Raw genomic sequence first — 14382 nt, forward strand, 5'->3', positions numbered from 1 at the left:
CAAAGGAAGTCTATTACCCCTTGGATTTAGGGGTGTATGCCGGCCAAGGACATCCCATCTTGACTAATTTGGTTCAAATTTAATGTGCCATTGTTTCCCTATATGGTGTACCTAAAAAGGCCTCATTTGCTTGTCCAATCTTTTCCTATTTAATCACCAACGTATGCGGGCAAATTAAAAGGGTTAATGATGTGAAAATGTGAAGCAAAATGGGTGGTGCGAGAGTGGTCATTATTTGGACGAATTTTAAAAGTAAATGATGAGGGTACAAAAAAATGAGAGATACGAGTTTGAGTCCACGCAAATTGCAGTATGCTAGTTTATGCAATTTAGATGTTTTTTGGCTAGGGATCAAATTCCAAATGGAATTCAATCCTTAATTTTCTTACGAAATGCACAAGGTCTACAAGCAAAAATTTTAAGTGTACAAACTATATTTAAATTGAAAGGAAAACCAGAAAAGATGACCAGCATGTAATGAAAAATTAATATAAAAATTAACGATGTCCTCGTGTCAAAAGATGCAAAACATCCTTATCTTCAGATAACCCTACGACAAAGTTGATTTTGGCAGGGGAATTCATAGACTTGATCTAAAAGTAGGGAGACACATGCTAACTAAAAATTTGTCCAATCAACTACAGGCATAACGTCATGAACCATAGGTAAATAAAAATGAGAAGTCCATCGGTTTAGTAGCCTCTCGGACTCTGCCGTAGCCAGACGGATCTTCATTCTGCTGCGTCCAAACATAAAGTGACCCGATTTTCTAAGTGACAAATCTGCCAGAAAAGATACTTGAGGCCTTTAATTTCGCCAGCTGAAATTTTGACGAGAAAATCAACCGGTGCACAATTTTCCTTTTAAACGTGCCCGCACATCCTTCCGCGCATTCTGTACTTGCACCGAGTTCTCAGCCGGACATTCTCTGATATTCAGCTTTTCCAAAGTCGTCAATTTTTCTAGGCCTTCAATTTGATGGATCATTTTGCATCGTCTGATCTCTAAAACTTTCAGCGACTTCAAGTTTGAAAGATCAGGTAAACTATCGAGGTAATCACAGTAGGAAAGAATCAAACTACCCAGTGAGGTTAACTGGCCAATCCCATTGATATTTCGTATTTTGCAGTTCGATATATCTAGCCTCTTCAGGGCTTTAAGCCCTTCAAACCCTTCAATCTCTTCTATCGCGGAGGGTGGTCGGCGTGCTTTCGGGTCCCCATCACTTAGGCACAGCTCCTCCAATTCCTTTAAATTTCCAAGATGGCGTATCGCTTTCATCCTTTTAGAACTCACGCGCAGACATATTAGAGAAGGGGCAAGCTTCGGCAATTTTTCAATTTCATTGCACTGAATTAAATCCAGGGTGTGAAGACCAGAGATGGTGGAGACTTCAGGGGGTAGGCTAGATATACTGGAATGCCCCAGCGTCAGTGATCTAAGACGATGTAGCGCCTCAATATCACCGGGAATGGCCCCCTTCAAACTCGGGCACCACGAAGCGTGTAGTTCTTCGAGCTTGGTTAGATTCCCAATCTCCCCAGGAATCGCTCGAATGAAAGAAGAGTCCATTCTCAGCACTCTCAAGCTTTTCAGCTTTCTTATTGAATCGGGGAGTTCAGGGATACTAGTCGCCGATATATCCAACTCCTCTAATGACCTCATTTCACCGATAGAATATGGAAGTTTCCTCAAATAACGGCAATCCCTCAATGACAAGCGTCTTAGCTTGAGCAGCTCCCCCAGTGAGCTCGGGAGCTTAGAAATTTTGGCACCATCTAATGAGAGTTCGGAGAGAGCAGCCAGATAACAAATCGAACTGGGCAGGTGAGTCAATGGGAAGCACTTCAAGCCACTGAGAATTTCGAGTTGCTTCAAATTGCCTATGGAGATGGGGATCTGCCGTACAGAAGTCCCGTCAATAAAAAGCTCTTTCAGAGCTGGCGTACAACCTAGTTCCATTGGCAACCCGTTCAATTGGGAGCAGAACTTCAAATTCAGGGAAACTAAACGTTTCAAATTGCCAATTGAAGGATCTAGCTTCACCAAATGAGAACATCGTTCAAGAATCAGGATTTCCAAATATTCGTAACCAGAGAAGTCGGGAGTGAACAGTAAGTCAGAGCACCCAGTAAGATTCAAGACTTTCAATTTCTTCATCTGCAAAGCCAAAACGTAAAACACGCACATGGTCAATTCGCAAATATTTAATTCGAGAAAACAAACATAAAACAACCAAATGAATACCAAATCACCTTGATTTCACTCCAACCTCCCCATTCTTCCGTGACTTTGCTCCAGGACAGATCGAGAATGACCAACTCTGTTAACAAAAAATTTTTGGCACTAAAATCCAGAGGACACCTTTGCCAACAGAGCCACCTTAAACTAGCTAATGCACCTTCAAAGTTTCCGGAAACTTTGGCATTATCCAGCCTGAGAAACCTTAGTTCTGGCATCATCTGAAAATCTCCAGCTGTGTAGTCAAGGCAGAGAGCTTCAACGTTTTCCATTTCCTAAAATTGACAAAGTAACATAATCATCAGAAGCTGTAAGCCCCAATACCCATCCGAAAATAGGATACTTTCCTTGCCCTATGTGCTAAAGTGTACATATATGATATGATTCCTTGACAAAAAATGGAAAAAAAAAAAAAATGTAGCCTGTATGTCGAGGCGTTTGTTTTGCCGATAACAAACTGAACCGAAAGTTCTTACCTTCTCCTCTACGTAAAATTTTCTCCCAATTGGATCTCCAGATCCCTCTTGCTCAAACATTTTTTTGCCAAGGCGTCTCAGCAATCTGTGCATCTGCAATTCATTGTTTTCTCCAATTTTTGCCAGGGGCACCAGAATGCAACCAGAGGATGGATAACAATTGGGCCACATATATGAAGCAATTCGGGCATCCACACCAGAGATGAAACATGCTATGTCCAGAAATATATCTTTTTGCCGATGATCCAGTTCTCCGTAACATATATCCAATAGCTCTTGAAGGCCAACCATAGTCTTTTGAGAACTCATCGGACGTGCTTTCATTGCCTTCTCCATCTTTTCCCATTCTTGTATTGATTTACCCCGCAAAAATGAACCGATGACTTCAACTGCTAATGGTAGTTTCTTTGTAGCATTGACAATGCGGTTTGAGAGTCCATCATAATCAGGCATGGAAGATTGCATCCTGAAAGCATGCTTGCAGAAAAGTTCAAAAGCTTGACCATCATCCAACTCACTAACCTTATAGGTGGCAGCCTTGTCGGAATCATACCCTCCGAGAATTTCCTCATTTTGAGAAGTCACAATTACTCGACTACCTGGACCAAACCAATGAAGCTGGTCTCCTACAATAGCATGAAGATCGGATGGCTTTTCCACGGCATCGACAACTATTAGAACTTTCATTTCACAAAATATATCCACGAAATCTTTTATTGTTTCATCAAAAGAAAGATCTTCATGATCTCGTTCAAGGATATCACATATAAACTTATTTTGCAAAAACTGAATACCACGAGAATTTTGGGTGGTTTCTTCGACCTCTGCGAGAAAGCTACAACTGTCGAAACAAGAAGAGATCTGGTCGTATACAGCCTTGGCAAGAGTCGTCTTGCCAATTCCATCAATTCCATAGATTCCAATAATGCACACCTCATCATTGACTTCCATTTCCAGTAAGTCGATGATTTGTTTTGCACGATCATCAATTCCAACTACATTCTGAACAGCTGCAATTGCACAATAATTTCTATCGGAAGTTTCCCCGTCTGCCGGTTGCTCTCTACCGTCATCTTCCATTTTCTTCATCCTCTGCAAGAGAAACAGAATTTTCACCTAAGTATAATCGTAGACGGTGAAAAGAACAAACATCACCCGATCAGTGTCTCTCTCATAACATTCCTTTAGTTCCACGCATAGATACAAGATATTCATTTGTCATCAAATTATTCTTTTTGATACAAAAATACACAGACACTTATTCTATCAATCTCTCATCCATAATTCAATATCTACACACACAATATAAATAAGGAAACTTAGGTAGTATTGTAATCAAATTAGGCCTCCATTTGTTTCATGCAAAAAGAACGATTTGGATAGAAATGATCACTTGTATTGCTTGAAATAATTAGTTAATTAAAAATATTTTCATTATCGACAACAATTTATGCCTAAATAATTGGGTGTATGATGAAAATATTTTTTATTTATTCATTCTTGTAAGCGATACAAGTAGTCAATTTTAGAAAAAAAAAATTCAAATCTTTTATTTTTCATGAAACAAACAGAGCCTAAATGACACTAGATCTTGGAAGTTGGGTGCTTAATTTACTGACCAGATATTTCAACATTCAAGAAATCATGATATGCACATCACAACAATGTTCACGGTAATTAATTATTTCTGTTCTAATCTCTGAAGTGTAAACAAGCTCCCAACAGCAAATGAGCATTATGCAAATAGGACCAACGTCTTAAAATTCAGATGGTAGACTAGACTCCGACTATGCAATGATCGATATTCAGTTTACCTCCAAATACATACAAATTTTCTTCGGTTCCTTCTGCATCATCTTTCCCCACATTTTCTTGTGTTGTTGTTTCTAAGTCGAATGATCTACATTCAATTTTCGGAGATAGTGGGTCTTGGACTAATGGAAAGCAATGCCTAAATATTCTCACCGAAATCCAAATACAAGTATGTTCCGATACCACACTCTCGTTTACAGGTACTGAGCTTTTCTTGATTGGTTCCTTCCTGTCACTTGGTTACTTTACATATAATTCTATCCTTAAATTGAATGTCAATTATCAATTGAAAATATTGTCTATTCGGTATGGATTTTGCAAATTTCTTGTTCAGTTCATGTGTTTCCTGTTTACATTGGCACTTACATGATTTTCCTGAGGCAAGCACAAATTGACAAAGATCGACAATCGACAAAGAATTGAAAATGATTGGTATGTGGGCGAGTGACTGGCATCCATATTTGAAGGGATAAAAGAAGACTAGGGGAATGAGGTAAAACATGCTGCTATGGTAAAAAAAGGTTGGAATCTTTTCGGAGAAAGATAAAATTATTTTTCGTGATTCTTCATTTTGGTCCAATTCTTCCTCATTTAAGCCCCAGATCGATTTTATTTTATTTTTTTTCAAATTCGTCCCTTCGATGACTTTTTGATGCAAAACCTGCTGGAAATGAACAACGCCCTACTCTACATGGCACCTGCATGTCAGCACACGTTTATTTATCAAGCACATCTACATAAAAGTCATTAAGAGGACGAAATCAAAGGGAAAAAAGCAATACTTGTTGAGAGATTAAGATGAAAGTAAGGTACATGGACCAAAATAAAGAGTCGCAAAGGACCAAAAAATATTTTTCCGTTTTCTTGACTAAATATAAATATAATCTTACAGACCAGACGTAATATGCGTAAAATTACTTTTGAAATCATTTTTTTCATTATTTACGGTCTTGACCGAGAATAATTCAAACTCATACTACTCCAAACCAAAATGGAAACAACTAAATCATCTGTTTCTCTTATTAGCTAAAAGCAAAATCCACTCCAAACATTCCCCATGTAAAAGCAAAAGGCTGTCGAAAAATGGGAAACGAACATGCACCTCCTCCAAGAAAAGCAAAAAAAAAAAAAAAAAGTAAAGAGTCTTGCTATTCTAATTCCATATCCACTTCCGTTTCTTTTTCTAAATTTTACGTTATTATATTAGTGGCCTTTAATTCTTCATCATATTTTCACTTTAATTACATTAATCTATTCTTTTTGGATAGTTTTGTCATACTTCATGCACTACTATCTTTTAATGATAATTATTTATTTCAATTATATATAATTTCAATAGGAACTAAAAAAGAGTTCTATCTTCTACTTTTCGAATGAAAAGTCTATAACCATAGGATACATTGTTTCAAATCAGTTTACGAAAATTTGTATGCTGTTCTATTCTTTCTTAATTTAAAGTAATATGCTTCTATATTAGCTAGTGTCTCTTTTCATAAGTTGCACTTTTTAGCGAAATAATGTTTTCCCACATATAAAAGTTACATCCTGATATTTTTATGAATATTTATTCCAGCAATATGTGGCTTAATTTACTTTGAAATAGTCATGTATTACGAAAATACGCTATTCTCCTGTGGTGACAATATGCTGTAATACTAAAATCACATAATCGACTAGTCAAGCCCATTGGCAGCAAAAAATAAAATAAAATTAGTCAAGCCCACTACATATGCATGTATCCGCAAAAGAGCAAATAAACGGGTAAAGCAATTTTTTTTTTTTTTTTTTGGTAAAAGGTAAAGCAATTATTTGTTAACCGCTATACATGCTGGAAAACTAATTAATGCAACATAATCAAAGTTTTTTTTGGGTGGGGCGAAGATGGGGTTATCTACTGCTGTTAAAAGTTTACGGGCTATTTGCGCAACAGCGACAAAGTTCAAGAGGGCACTTTATGCTAACCCTAGAAATTATGACATCAAAAGAAACACATTACATTATATCCAACACTCAATTATATAACAACGAAATAAATTTAAAAATTGCAAAGATGAAACTTTTGTTTGTAAATTTATTTCATTTCTACAAAACAACTTTTCAAATTAAAAGGAACACATCAAAGGAACGTTAGTTTATTTGAAATTATTTAAACATCATCTCAATAAATTTTTGTCATTGGATTAAAAGATATTTTTTCATCCATGTAAATTTCAGAGCAATATTTAACTTTTTACAATGTGTAATTTTTCCGAATTATAGCATCAAATTGAAATTAGAACAAACAAATTTTCAAACCCGTACATTCACGTACGGCTACTGTATATTAATGAAGATGTCACACCTTGTTTGGTTTATCCATAAGAGTCTCCTCTTTGTAATGCTTCAAGGATGTTGCACCTCGTTTGATGAAGTCCCCACACCCCGATATTTCGACGAGGCAATCATCCGGTATATTTGTGCAAAATGCATCGATCACTTTTGTCAAAGACATGCACTCTTTGACATCCAAGGATTTCAGAGACTCTAGCTCACGAAGGCCCTCAACATTAATAAGTACATTGCACTGTTGGATTACCAATTCCTCCAGGTTCTTCAAGTTTGATAAGCCACCTATTCTTATAAGAGATTCACACCCAGAAACCCTCAAGGATTTCAATGATGTGGAAAGACCCAAAACCTGTATCTCAACTAGCTTTGGACAAAGTGACACCCACGCCTGGCGTAATTTCCTTAATTCCAAAGGAATGTATAATCTCTCAAGTTGTTTACAACCATCAATATTTAATTTCTTTAATCGTGGAAGTTTTTCTAGTGGAATGGCTTCCACTTCACACCGATAGAACTCTAAAGTCGACAAATTTTCCAAACTCCAATGGGAGGACGGAAGCTGCACAAGGGTTTCTAGGTCTAGGTAACACAAAGTAAGCTCTTCTAGATGAGAAAGAGAAGCCAACTCTTGAGGTGCAAGTACATTTAGCAGATTTAACTCTAACTTTTTCAGTCTAGATAACCTCCCAATCCACCTTAAGTCACATGATGGTAATAGGTTTGACTTGCCTGTATTACGAGAATCATCACTTAGTAGCAGTTCAACCAAATTAGTAAGGTTTGATAGATTGGGGACTGAGAGCAATGATTTAGATTGAAGAAATAGAAAGGTCAAACTTGTGGGAAGCTCCGGCAACACTTGAATCCCATGACAATCTCTTAAATTCAGGATTGCTAAAGATGACAATTCTCTAATTCCAACTGAAATTTCTCCTTTCATTTCAACACACCTAGAGAGATCCAACTCCTCAAGATTTTTCAACATGTCGATGCCACTAGGTAATTGCCAAACATGCTCCAAAGGAGACAATCCACTTATTGATAAACACAATACACGTAAAGATTTTAACTTTTCAATGGAGGCGGGAAGTTCCGTTAGCCTCGTATCTCTCAAAAGAAAAGACTCAAGTTTCACTAGATCTTGGATGGAGTTAGGAAGTTTGATAATACCCGTATATGATAAGTTTAGTTCTATCAATGTGGTTATATTCCCAATTGAGCTTGGAAGTTCTCTCAACCTAGAACATCCCAACAATGAGAAGCGCTCAAGCTTCCCTAGTGCCCCCACTTCTTTAGGCAAAACTGTAAGACCCTTGCACTCTTCAATCTCTAACTCAATCAATGACGGTAGATATCCAATGAAGCTTTCAATTTCCTTTAGCCTACTACAACTTGCAAGAGTCAACCTCTCTAAACCCAAGCTTTTAGAGAAATCTGGGGTTGTTGTTATACCATGACATTCAACAAGTGATAGGACTTTCAAATTGTGCGCCCTCTGTAAAAATGGATGGCATATTAAGAGTAAGATCCATTCATAGTATATATTGGGACTATTAGACTAGAGGTAATATATATAGTTTACCTTGATCAAGTCCCATGCTTTTGAATCATCAGTGAAGCCATTCTTGTCAAGCTTAAAAACAAGAAGATAATCCAAATGCATATTGTTTGCCTTAAAACCTTGATGAGGAGAACGCCAAGAAATCCATCTCAACTTCGAACGACATTTGGCAAAATCCCCAGTGCAAGTTCCATTGCCTAACTTGAGGAGTCTTAGATTCTGGAACCTTTCAAACTCTTCATTTCTAATCTCTACGAAGTCATCTAGTCCATCTATATCAAGTGCTTCAACCTTGTCCTTCCTCTGCAAGTGAAATTTTGCAACGATGTCAAGAAGTTAGTCAACTTCCAACTGCTATGTTTTGCAACTTATGGGTAGGAAAAAAATGATAAAGATCCTTAAAAAAAAAAATTAAAAGTTCCTTAATCCCAAGATAAACAACTTCTATTTCAAAATGAGATGCTGCTTACCTCCAAAGTTCCCATGATTTTCATGGCCTCTTTTGCAATCCACAACCTACTTTGCTTTTTGAGGTCACCTTGACTGTCTTCACGGACAATTTGCCTTCCCAATGCTATTAATTGATTATGCATCCAAAGCTTACCATTGTCCAATACCTTTATCAAGCACTTCTGGGTAAGGATGTTAATTCCTATTATGGGATCAAGTCGACAATCGTCCCACGCATAAATTGCATCTTGTCTTCTTCTCATTGAAAAAGAAGCATGCTATATCAAGAAAAATTTGTTTCTCAAATTTGTCTAGGCCATCATAGCTAATTTGCAACTTCTTTCGAACCTCTCTATTAGGTGCATTCCTTAAGTTGACCAACATCCCTTGCCAAAATTCTTTGCCTTGACCCTTAAGTAATGAACCTATCACTTCAATAGCCAAAGGAAGTTGTTCCGTGGTTGAGACAATTTCATTTGAAAGTTTACGATAATCATTGAGAGGGAAGTCCCTATCAAAAGCATGCCGACAAAAAAGCTGAAGTGCAACAGCATCATCCATCTTTGGTATCTCATACCGTCGAATGTCACTATTAAACCACTTACCTGGCATAATAGTTTGGTCTCTCGTTGTAATGATTATGCGGGATCCTGGAGCTAATGGACGTCTTCCTATTAGGTACTCAATGTGCCATTTTTCAGCAACATCATCCAAAATCACAAGGACCTTCTTAGTACTGAGTACTTCTTCGATCATCATCATTCCATGTTCATAATTATTCACAATTTCCATAGGTTTAATACCAACAATGTCAGATAGTAAATTCTTTTGTAGCTCGACTATGCCCTTGGTCAATGAGCATTCTCGAACATTCTCAAGGAAGCAACAAGTATTTCCAAAGTGGGAAGATAGTGTATTGAAGACAACCTTGGCAACAGTTGTTTTACCGATGCCACCCATTCCATAAATTCCAATAAGCTGCACATTTGGATGGTCGACATCTAATAATTCTGTCAACTCTTTTATCCGATCATCAAGTCCAACTAAATGTTCAGTCACTACTTTTTTTCTTGTTGCCAGCTTCACTAAAACCTTGTCAACAATCGATTCAACTATCAATGCTGGGCTGCCATGTACAAAAGCGCATTCATTAGTTGACTAGATTAACTTGATAAGATTGAAGTACATCACAAACGATATTTAAATTCACTGAATTAATAGTAGTATTGGATAGTTTAGTAGTATTCACTTGATATGTTTTTCGCGTATGACCAAAGAAATTTCTGAAGACTACAATATTTGTCTAAATGGTGGCCAAAGTTTACCAATTGGCTACTATATCATGTATAAGCAAAATTTCGGCATTTATAGCTAAGTCTGAAAAAGATTTCAGCATTCACAATAGGAGAATCATGATCCCATAGAATGTAGACAAAGTCATGTATTGAAAACTGCAACCTGCCGAATAAAAATATAATCCTGAAACCTGTAACTATTCCCCAGCCCCAACAATATAGTAGTTGTAACATTTGTGTTGTTTAACTTATGCATGTAAGTTTTCTATGGATCTGATTATGAGTATTATTGCATCTAAAGAGCCATGTCACATCAAGATTTGTTCAAAATTAAAAATCGAGAAACCCGACTCCCGTGAGGTTAATTTGGTGATTAAGAAATGAATACGTGTATGGATTAGGCGCACAATACAGGTTTGATTTTCCACACCATCAAGCAGAAACATTTGTATGGTTGAGCCACCTGTTTGGGCGTTGGTTTGTACCTTAATTGGTCCACAGAATTATTAACATAAGTCGTAGTTTTGGAATTTAACTATTTAAGATGCACTTCCTTGTTAATATAGAAACAATGGCCCTGTCAGTTTGCTTCCTATAGCTCCATCTGTTGGGGGCATTGACTACATTACTCAAAAAGTATAAGAGGTTTTTTTTTTTTTTTCAACAACAAAAAGTATAAGAGGTTGCCACCCGAAAAAGTGGTGCAAAAACAGCTCATTTACATTGGAGAAGATAATGGGCGTTCACATGTTATATTAATGCATGGTAGGCGTTAATTCACCGTAAGTTAGGTTTAAATTTATCAATTGACAACCAAATTATGTGTTGTTATTGATAAACGATGATAAGCATATTCAGTTGCTAATATAAAAGCCATGTGATGACCCACAAAACAAGAACAAATGCCATGCGGGGCCACGTCACTACTATCTTGCCTCCCAGCTCATCCATAGCTCACGTTCAAGTCGTGTGGCCCAATATTCATTTCCGCGTTTATTAGTTTGGATTAGACTAGACTTCCTACTTTGCCTAAGACAAGGAAAATAGCCCGTCATGCTTTACATGTTCTCAGGATACTGTTGCTTCTATCGAATATTTAGATATGATTTTTCTTCACCAAATCTTAGTTTCCTTGTGTGATTGGTGTTTCCTGAGCACTCAGATATGTCTAAAATAAAGACGGCACCAGATGCCATCTCTGATTTTTTTCGTCTTTTCCCCATTAATGGAAAATGGAAACTGATATGAATACAGATTATATGGATGAATGCAAAATCTGAAGTTGATTTTGGTAATCATCCCAGATGACAAACACAAGTGGCTGCCATCGAATATTTCGTAGCCTTACGAGACAGGGAACAGATAAAAATGGCTGAGAGCAAAGGATGTAAAGTCGAATGAGAGCAGCAATTTCAATATCTCCCACTTGAAAAAAGGAATAAAAGAAATCATTTGACAGGGCAACGTTGCATCGGCCAAAACAAAATAAGGACTAGGTAAGGATCTTCAAAAGAGTATTACCTTTGATTTCCATCCCAGTGCCATCCCTTGATTCCACCTACTTCTGCAAGAGCCGCTCTCCACCTCTCTACTTCATCTGGAAACAGCTCCTTGTGTTTCAGCAGAGCATCTTCATATAGTGGAGTCTTAAGTTTAACATCATCAGGTTTCACGCCAAAAAACAGGTAAAATACTTTTTGTACCCTTCGACATAGACACGTTGTCTACTATATGCCTAAGCTCACGGAGGCACCATATACTGGAAGCATAAGTCCGAGAGAAGATGGGTATGTAGATTATGGGGTCGTCGATAGCATGAAGAAGGTCTCCACCAATCGCTTCGCGGACGCTGAGTTTCTCATCATCCATGAATACGCGGACTCCAACATTTATCAATCCGTGATAGAGGAAATCTGTGAATCCATAACGGGTGTCGGGTCCTCTGAAATTCAGGGACACTTGATACTTACCTCCTGATACTTGTGCAGCATCACTACTTGATCCGGCCTCTGAGTATGCCATAGCTGGGAAGCTTATTACGATCCAGATCTCTCACCGAAAGAGAAAAAAGTTCGGTGTGGCGGGGGCTGAGCTGAAGGAATGAGCTGAGGTTTCAGATATGAACTAGGCAAATGAGTAAGGACGCCCTAAAAATTGGAAATTTTCAAAGACTACTTGGGAGACCGCACAGCGCACAGCCAATCTAAAGGTTTTTTTGTTTTAAAATCTTTGGAGGAAAGGCATCGGTCATTTAACTAATGCGAATCGTTCAATCAAGTCTCTCAATCAAGTTTTTTTTTTTTGGCAAGTGGGTGTCGAAACTATATATTTTTTGTTCGACTTGGCCATTCCCTTAAAATTATAAAAGGAGAGCTGATGTCATCATTAGATGCTGATGTTGGACCTTACGAGGCAATTATAATACATAAACTTATTTTAATAATTTTAATAAACTTGAAGAAAACAACAACGTGAAAAAGAAGGAAAAATCAAGAGGGGGCAAAGAGCACGTGGAGAGAGAACGAGGAGCGCGTGGGCATGGGAGACAGTGCTCCGGCAGCGTGAATTCTGCCGCGTGTTCAGTAAATTCACTGCCAAGCGCGTGAACACGCCGTGTCGTTTGGTTGCTTAAAAGTGAAAGGCGCTTGCGTTTCTTTTCTTTCATTTAATTTTTTATGGATATAAAAGGCTTTGTGCATCAACGGCAAAAAAACAAAAAACAAAAAACAAAAAAAAGGTCATATGCTATCGTACTTTGAGATGGTTCTTTAAATGGGCAGTGAAAATTGTGAGACACATAATTGAATATGAAGTTGCTAAATATATAGGAATTGCTTTAATTAGGTGATGATTTTACCAATAAGGACCATGAATGATTTTTCCAGATTCATCCAATCACCGCAAAACTCATCCCAATTTATTGAAACCCAAACAAAAGAAAAAAATTGAGAAAAAAATCACTACACAGTCCTCACAAATTATACAGGTGAAGAACGAAGAATGGACCAACCACCCCCAAAAATCCAAACAATCTCACCGCGCACTCCAGCGAATCACCAAATTTTCCCGCTAAAGTGAGACAAAAAGGAAAAGGATAAATAGAAAAGATTAACACCACGAAACTCTAAAATGGTACAGAATAAATTTTTGATCACTAAAACCCCAAACCGATACACTTATAATAAATTTATTTAAAACTAATTTTTTGACCATCAAAAATCCTAAACTAGTCACTCCATTAATTTTCGTTAAATTGAATTAATATCACGAAAAATCACAAAACGGATGGTGAACCCCAAACTATAACTCAGCAATTTCATGATAAAATTTAACGGAAAATTACAAAATATAAATTTATTACATGTCTATCGTTTGGGATTTTTGGTAGTCGAAAAATTAATTTTCAATAAATTTATTATAGATATTTTAATTTGATATTTTTCGTGATATTAATTCGATAGAAAAAATAAAAAAAACGTATGAAGTAGCTCCATTTTTTTTTTGTCACTTGAAGCAACACCATCGGCTGACCCTTAGTATTGCTGCGCCCAAACAAATAAACGATCGACAGTGTTCATATGGATAATGTATGACTCCACGAGCTCTTGCCATACTCCCTCATCTCGTCCTCTTCCTCCTCCATTTCTTACTTCCACCCTGTTAGGGTCATCTACCTGCAGCACTAGACTACGTCGTCACCGTTGTCAGTAGTGGCTCCTAGTTTGTTCCATTGATGATTGTTATCCGACGATAGTCGAAGACTCGAAGGGCTTAATTAAACATTTTGTAATAGTTGGAGGATTTTTTATAACTTTATTTACACTAGGCCAATAGCCTCACGACATTATCAAGAACTATTTCAGGAATGATATCTTCTAGAGCTTTGTAGCTTTAATGACCTAGGAAGACATTTTGCATTAAAATATTTTGTACACACTCAACATTTTGTCAAAAAAATTGTACATATGCGGAGAACCAAAACTAAACAAGCTTACCTCATTGTAACTTTTTGCATTTGCGGTCAGTTCATCTCTCTTTTCATCCTGCACGCATCCTTGTGATGGAGAAGGAAAAAGAAAGAATGTGCCACAAGTAATGATTAACAATTATTCTTCAAATCTCCTAGAACAGAGGAAGGGAACACAAGGAAAACAAAAAAGCCAAAAAAAAAAACCAATATTCATGCATATGGTCTCAATACTCCTAGTCATTTTGCAAT

The 14382-nt window shown here is 37.2% G+C and overlaps 2 protein-coding genes across 3 annotated transcripts; both read right to left on the reverse strand.

Moving 5' to 3' along the window:
- Positions 1-464: 464 nt before the first annotated feature.
- Positions 465-12383, reverse strand: LOC104437578 (disease resistance protein RPV1). Of its 2 annotated transcripts, XM_010050559.3 has the most exons (7): positions 11685-12383; positions 8889-9994; positions 8440-8721; positions 6871-8352; positions 2718-3809; positions 2256-2516; positions 465-2160 (listed from the first exon to the last, which is right to left on the reverse strand). In XM_010050559.3, the coding sequence occupies exons 2-7, from the start codon at positions 9129-9131 to the stop codon at positions 841-843; spliced, it is 4680 nt and encodes a 1559-aa protein (XP_010048861.3). In that variant the 5' UTR covers positions 9132-9994; positions 11685-12383; the 3' UTR covers positions 465-840. The 2 variants fall into 2 exon arrangements, with proteins under 2 accessions (XP_010048861.3, XP_039165073.1); XM_039309139.1 differs by lacking the exon at positions 6871-8352 and having other exon boundaries at positions 11685-12380.
- On the reverse strand, positions 9297-12185 carry LOC120291896 (disease resistance protein RUN1-like). Its single transcript, XM_039309696.1, has 4 exons — positions 11867-12185; positions 11685-11793; positions 9474-9994; positions 9297-9379 (listed from the first exon to the last, which is right to left on the reverse strand). Exons 1-4 carry the CDS (start codon positions 12183-12185, stop codon positions 9297-9299), a joined length of 1032 nt encoding a protein of 343 aa, XP_039165630.1.
- Positions 12384-14382: the final 1999 nt, after the last annotated feature.

The sequence above is a fragment of the Eucalyptus grandis genome, chromosome 3, assembly GCF_016545825.1.
Source record: "Eucalyptus grandis isolate ANBG69807.140 chromosome 3, ASM1654582v1, whole genome shotgun sequence".
Lineage (NCBI taxonomy): Eukaryota > Viridiplantae > Streptophyta > Magnoliopsida > Myrtales > Myrtaceae > Eucalyptus > Eucalyptus grandis.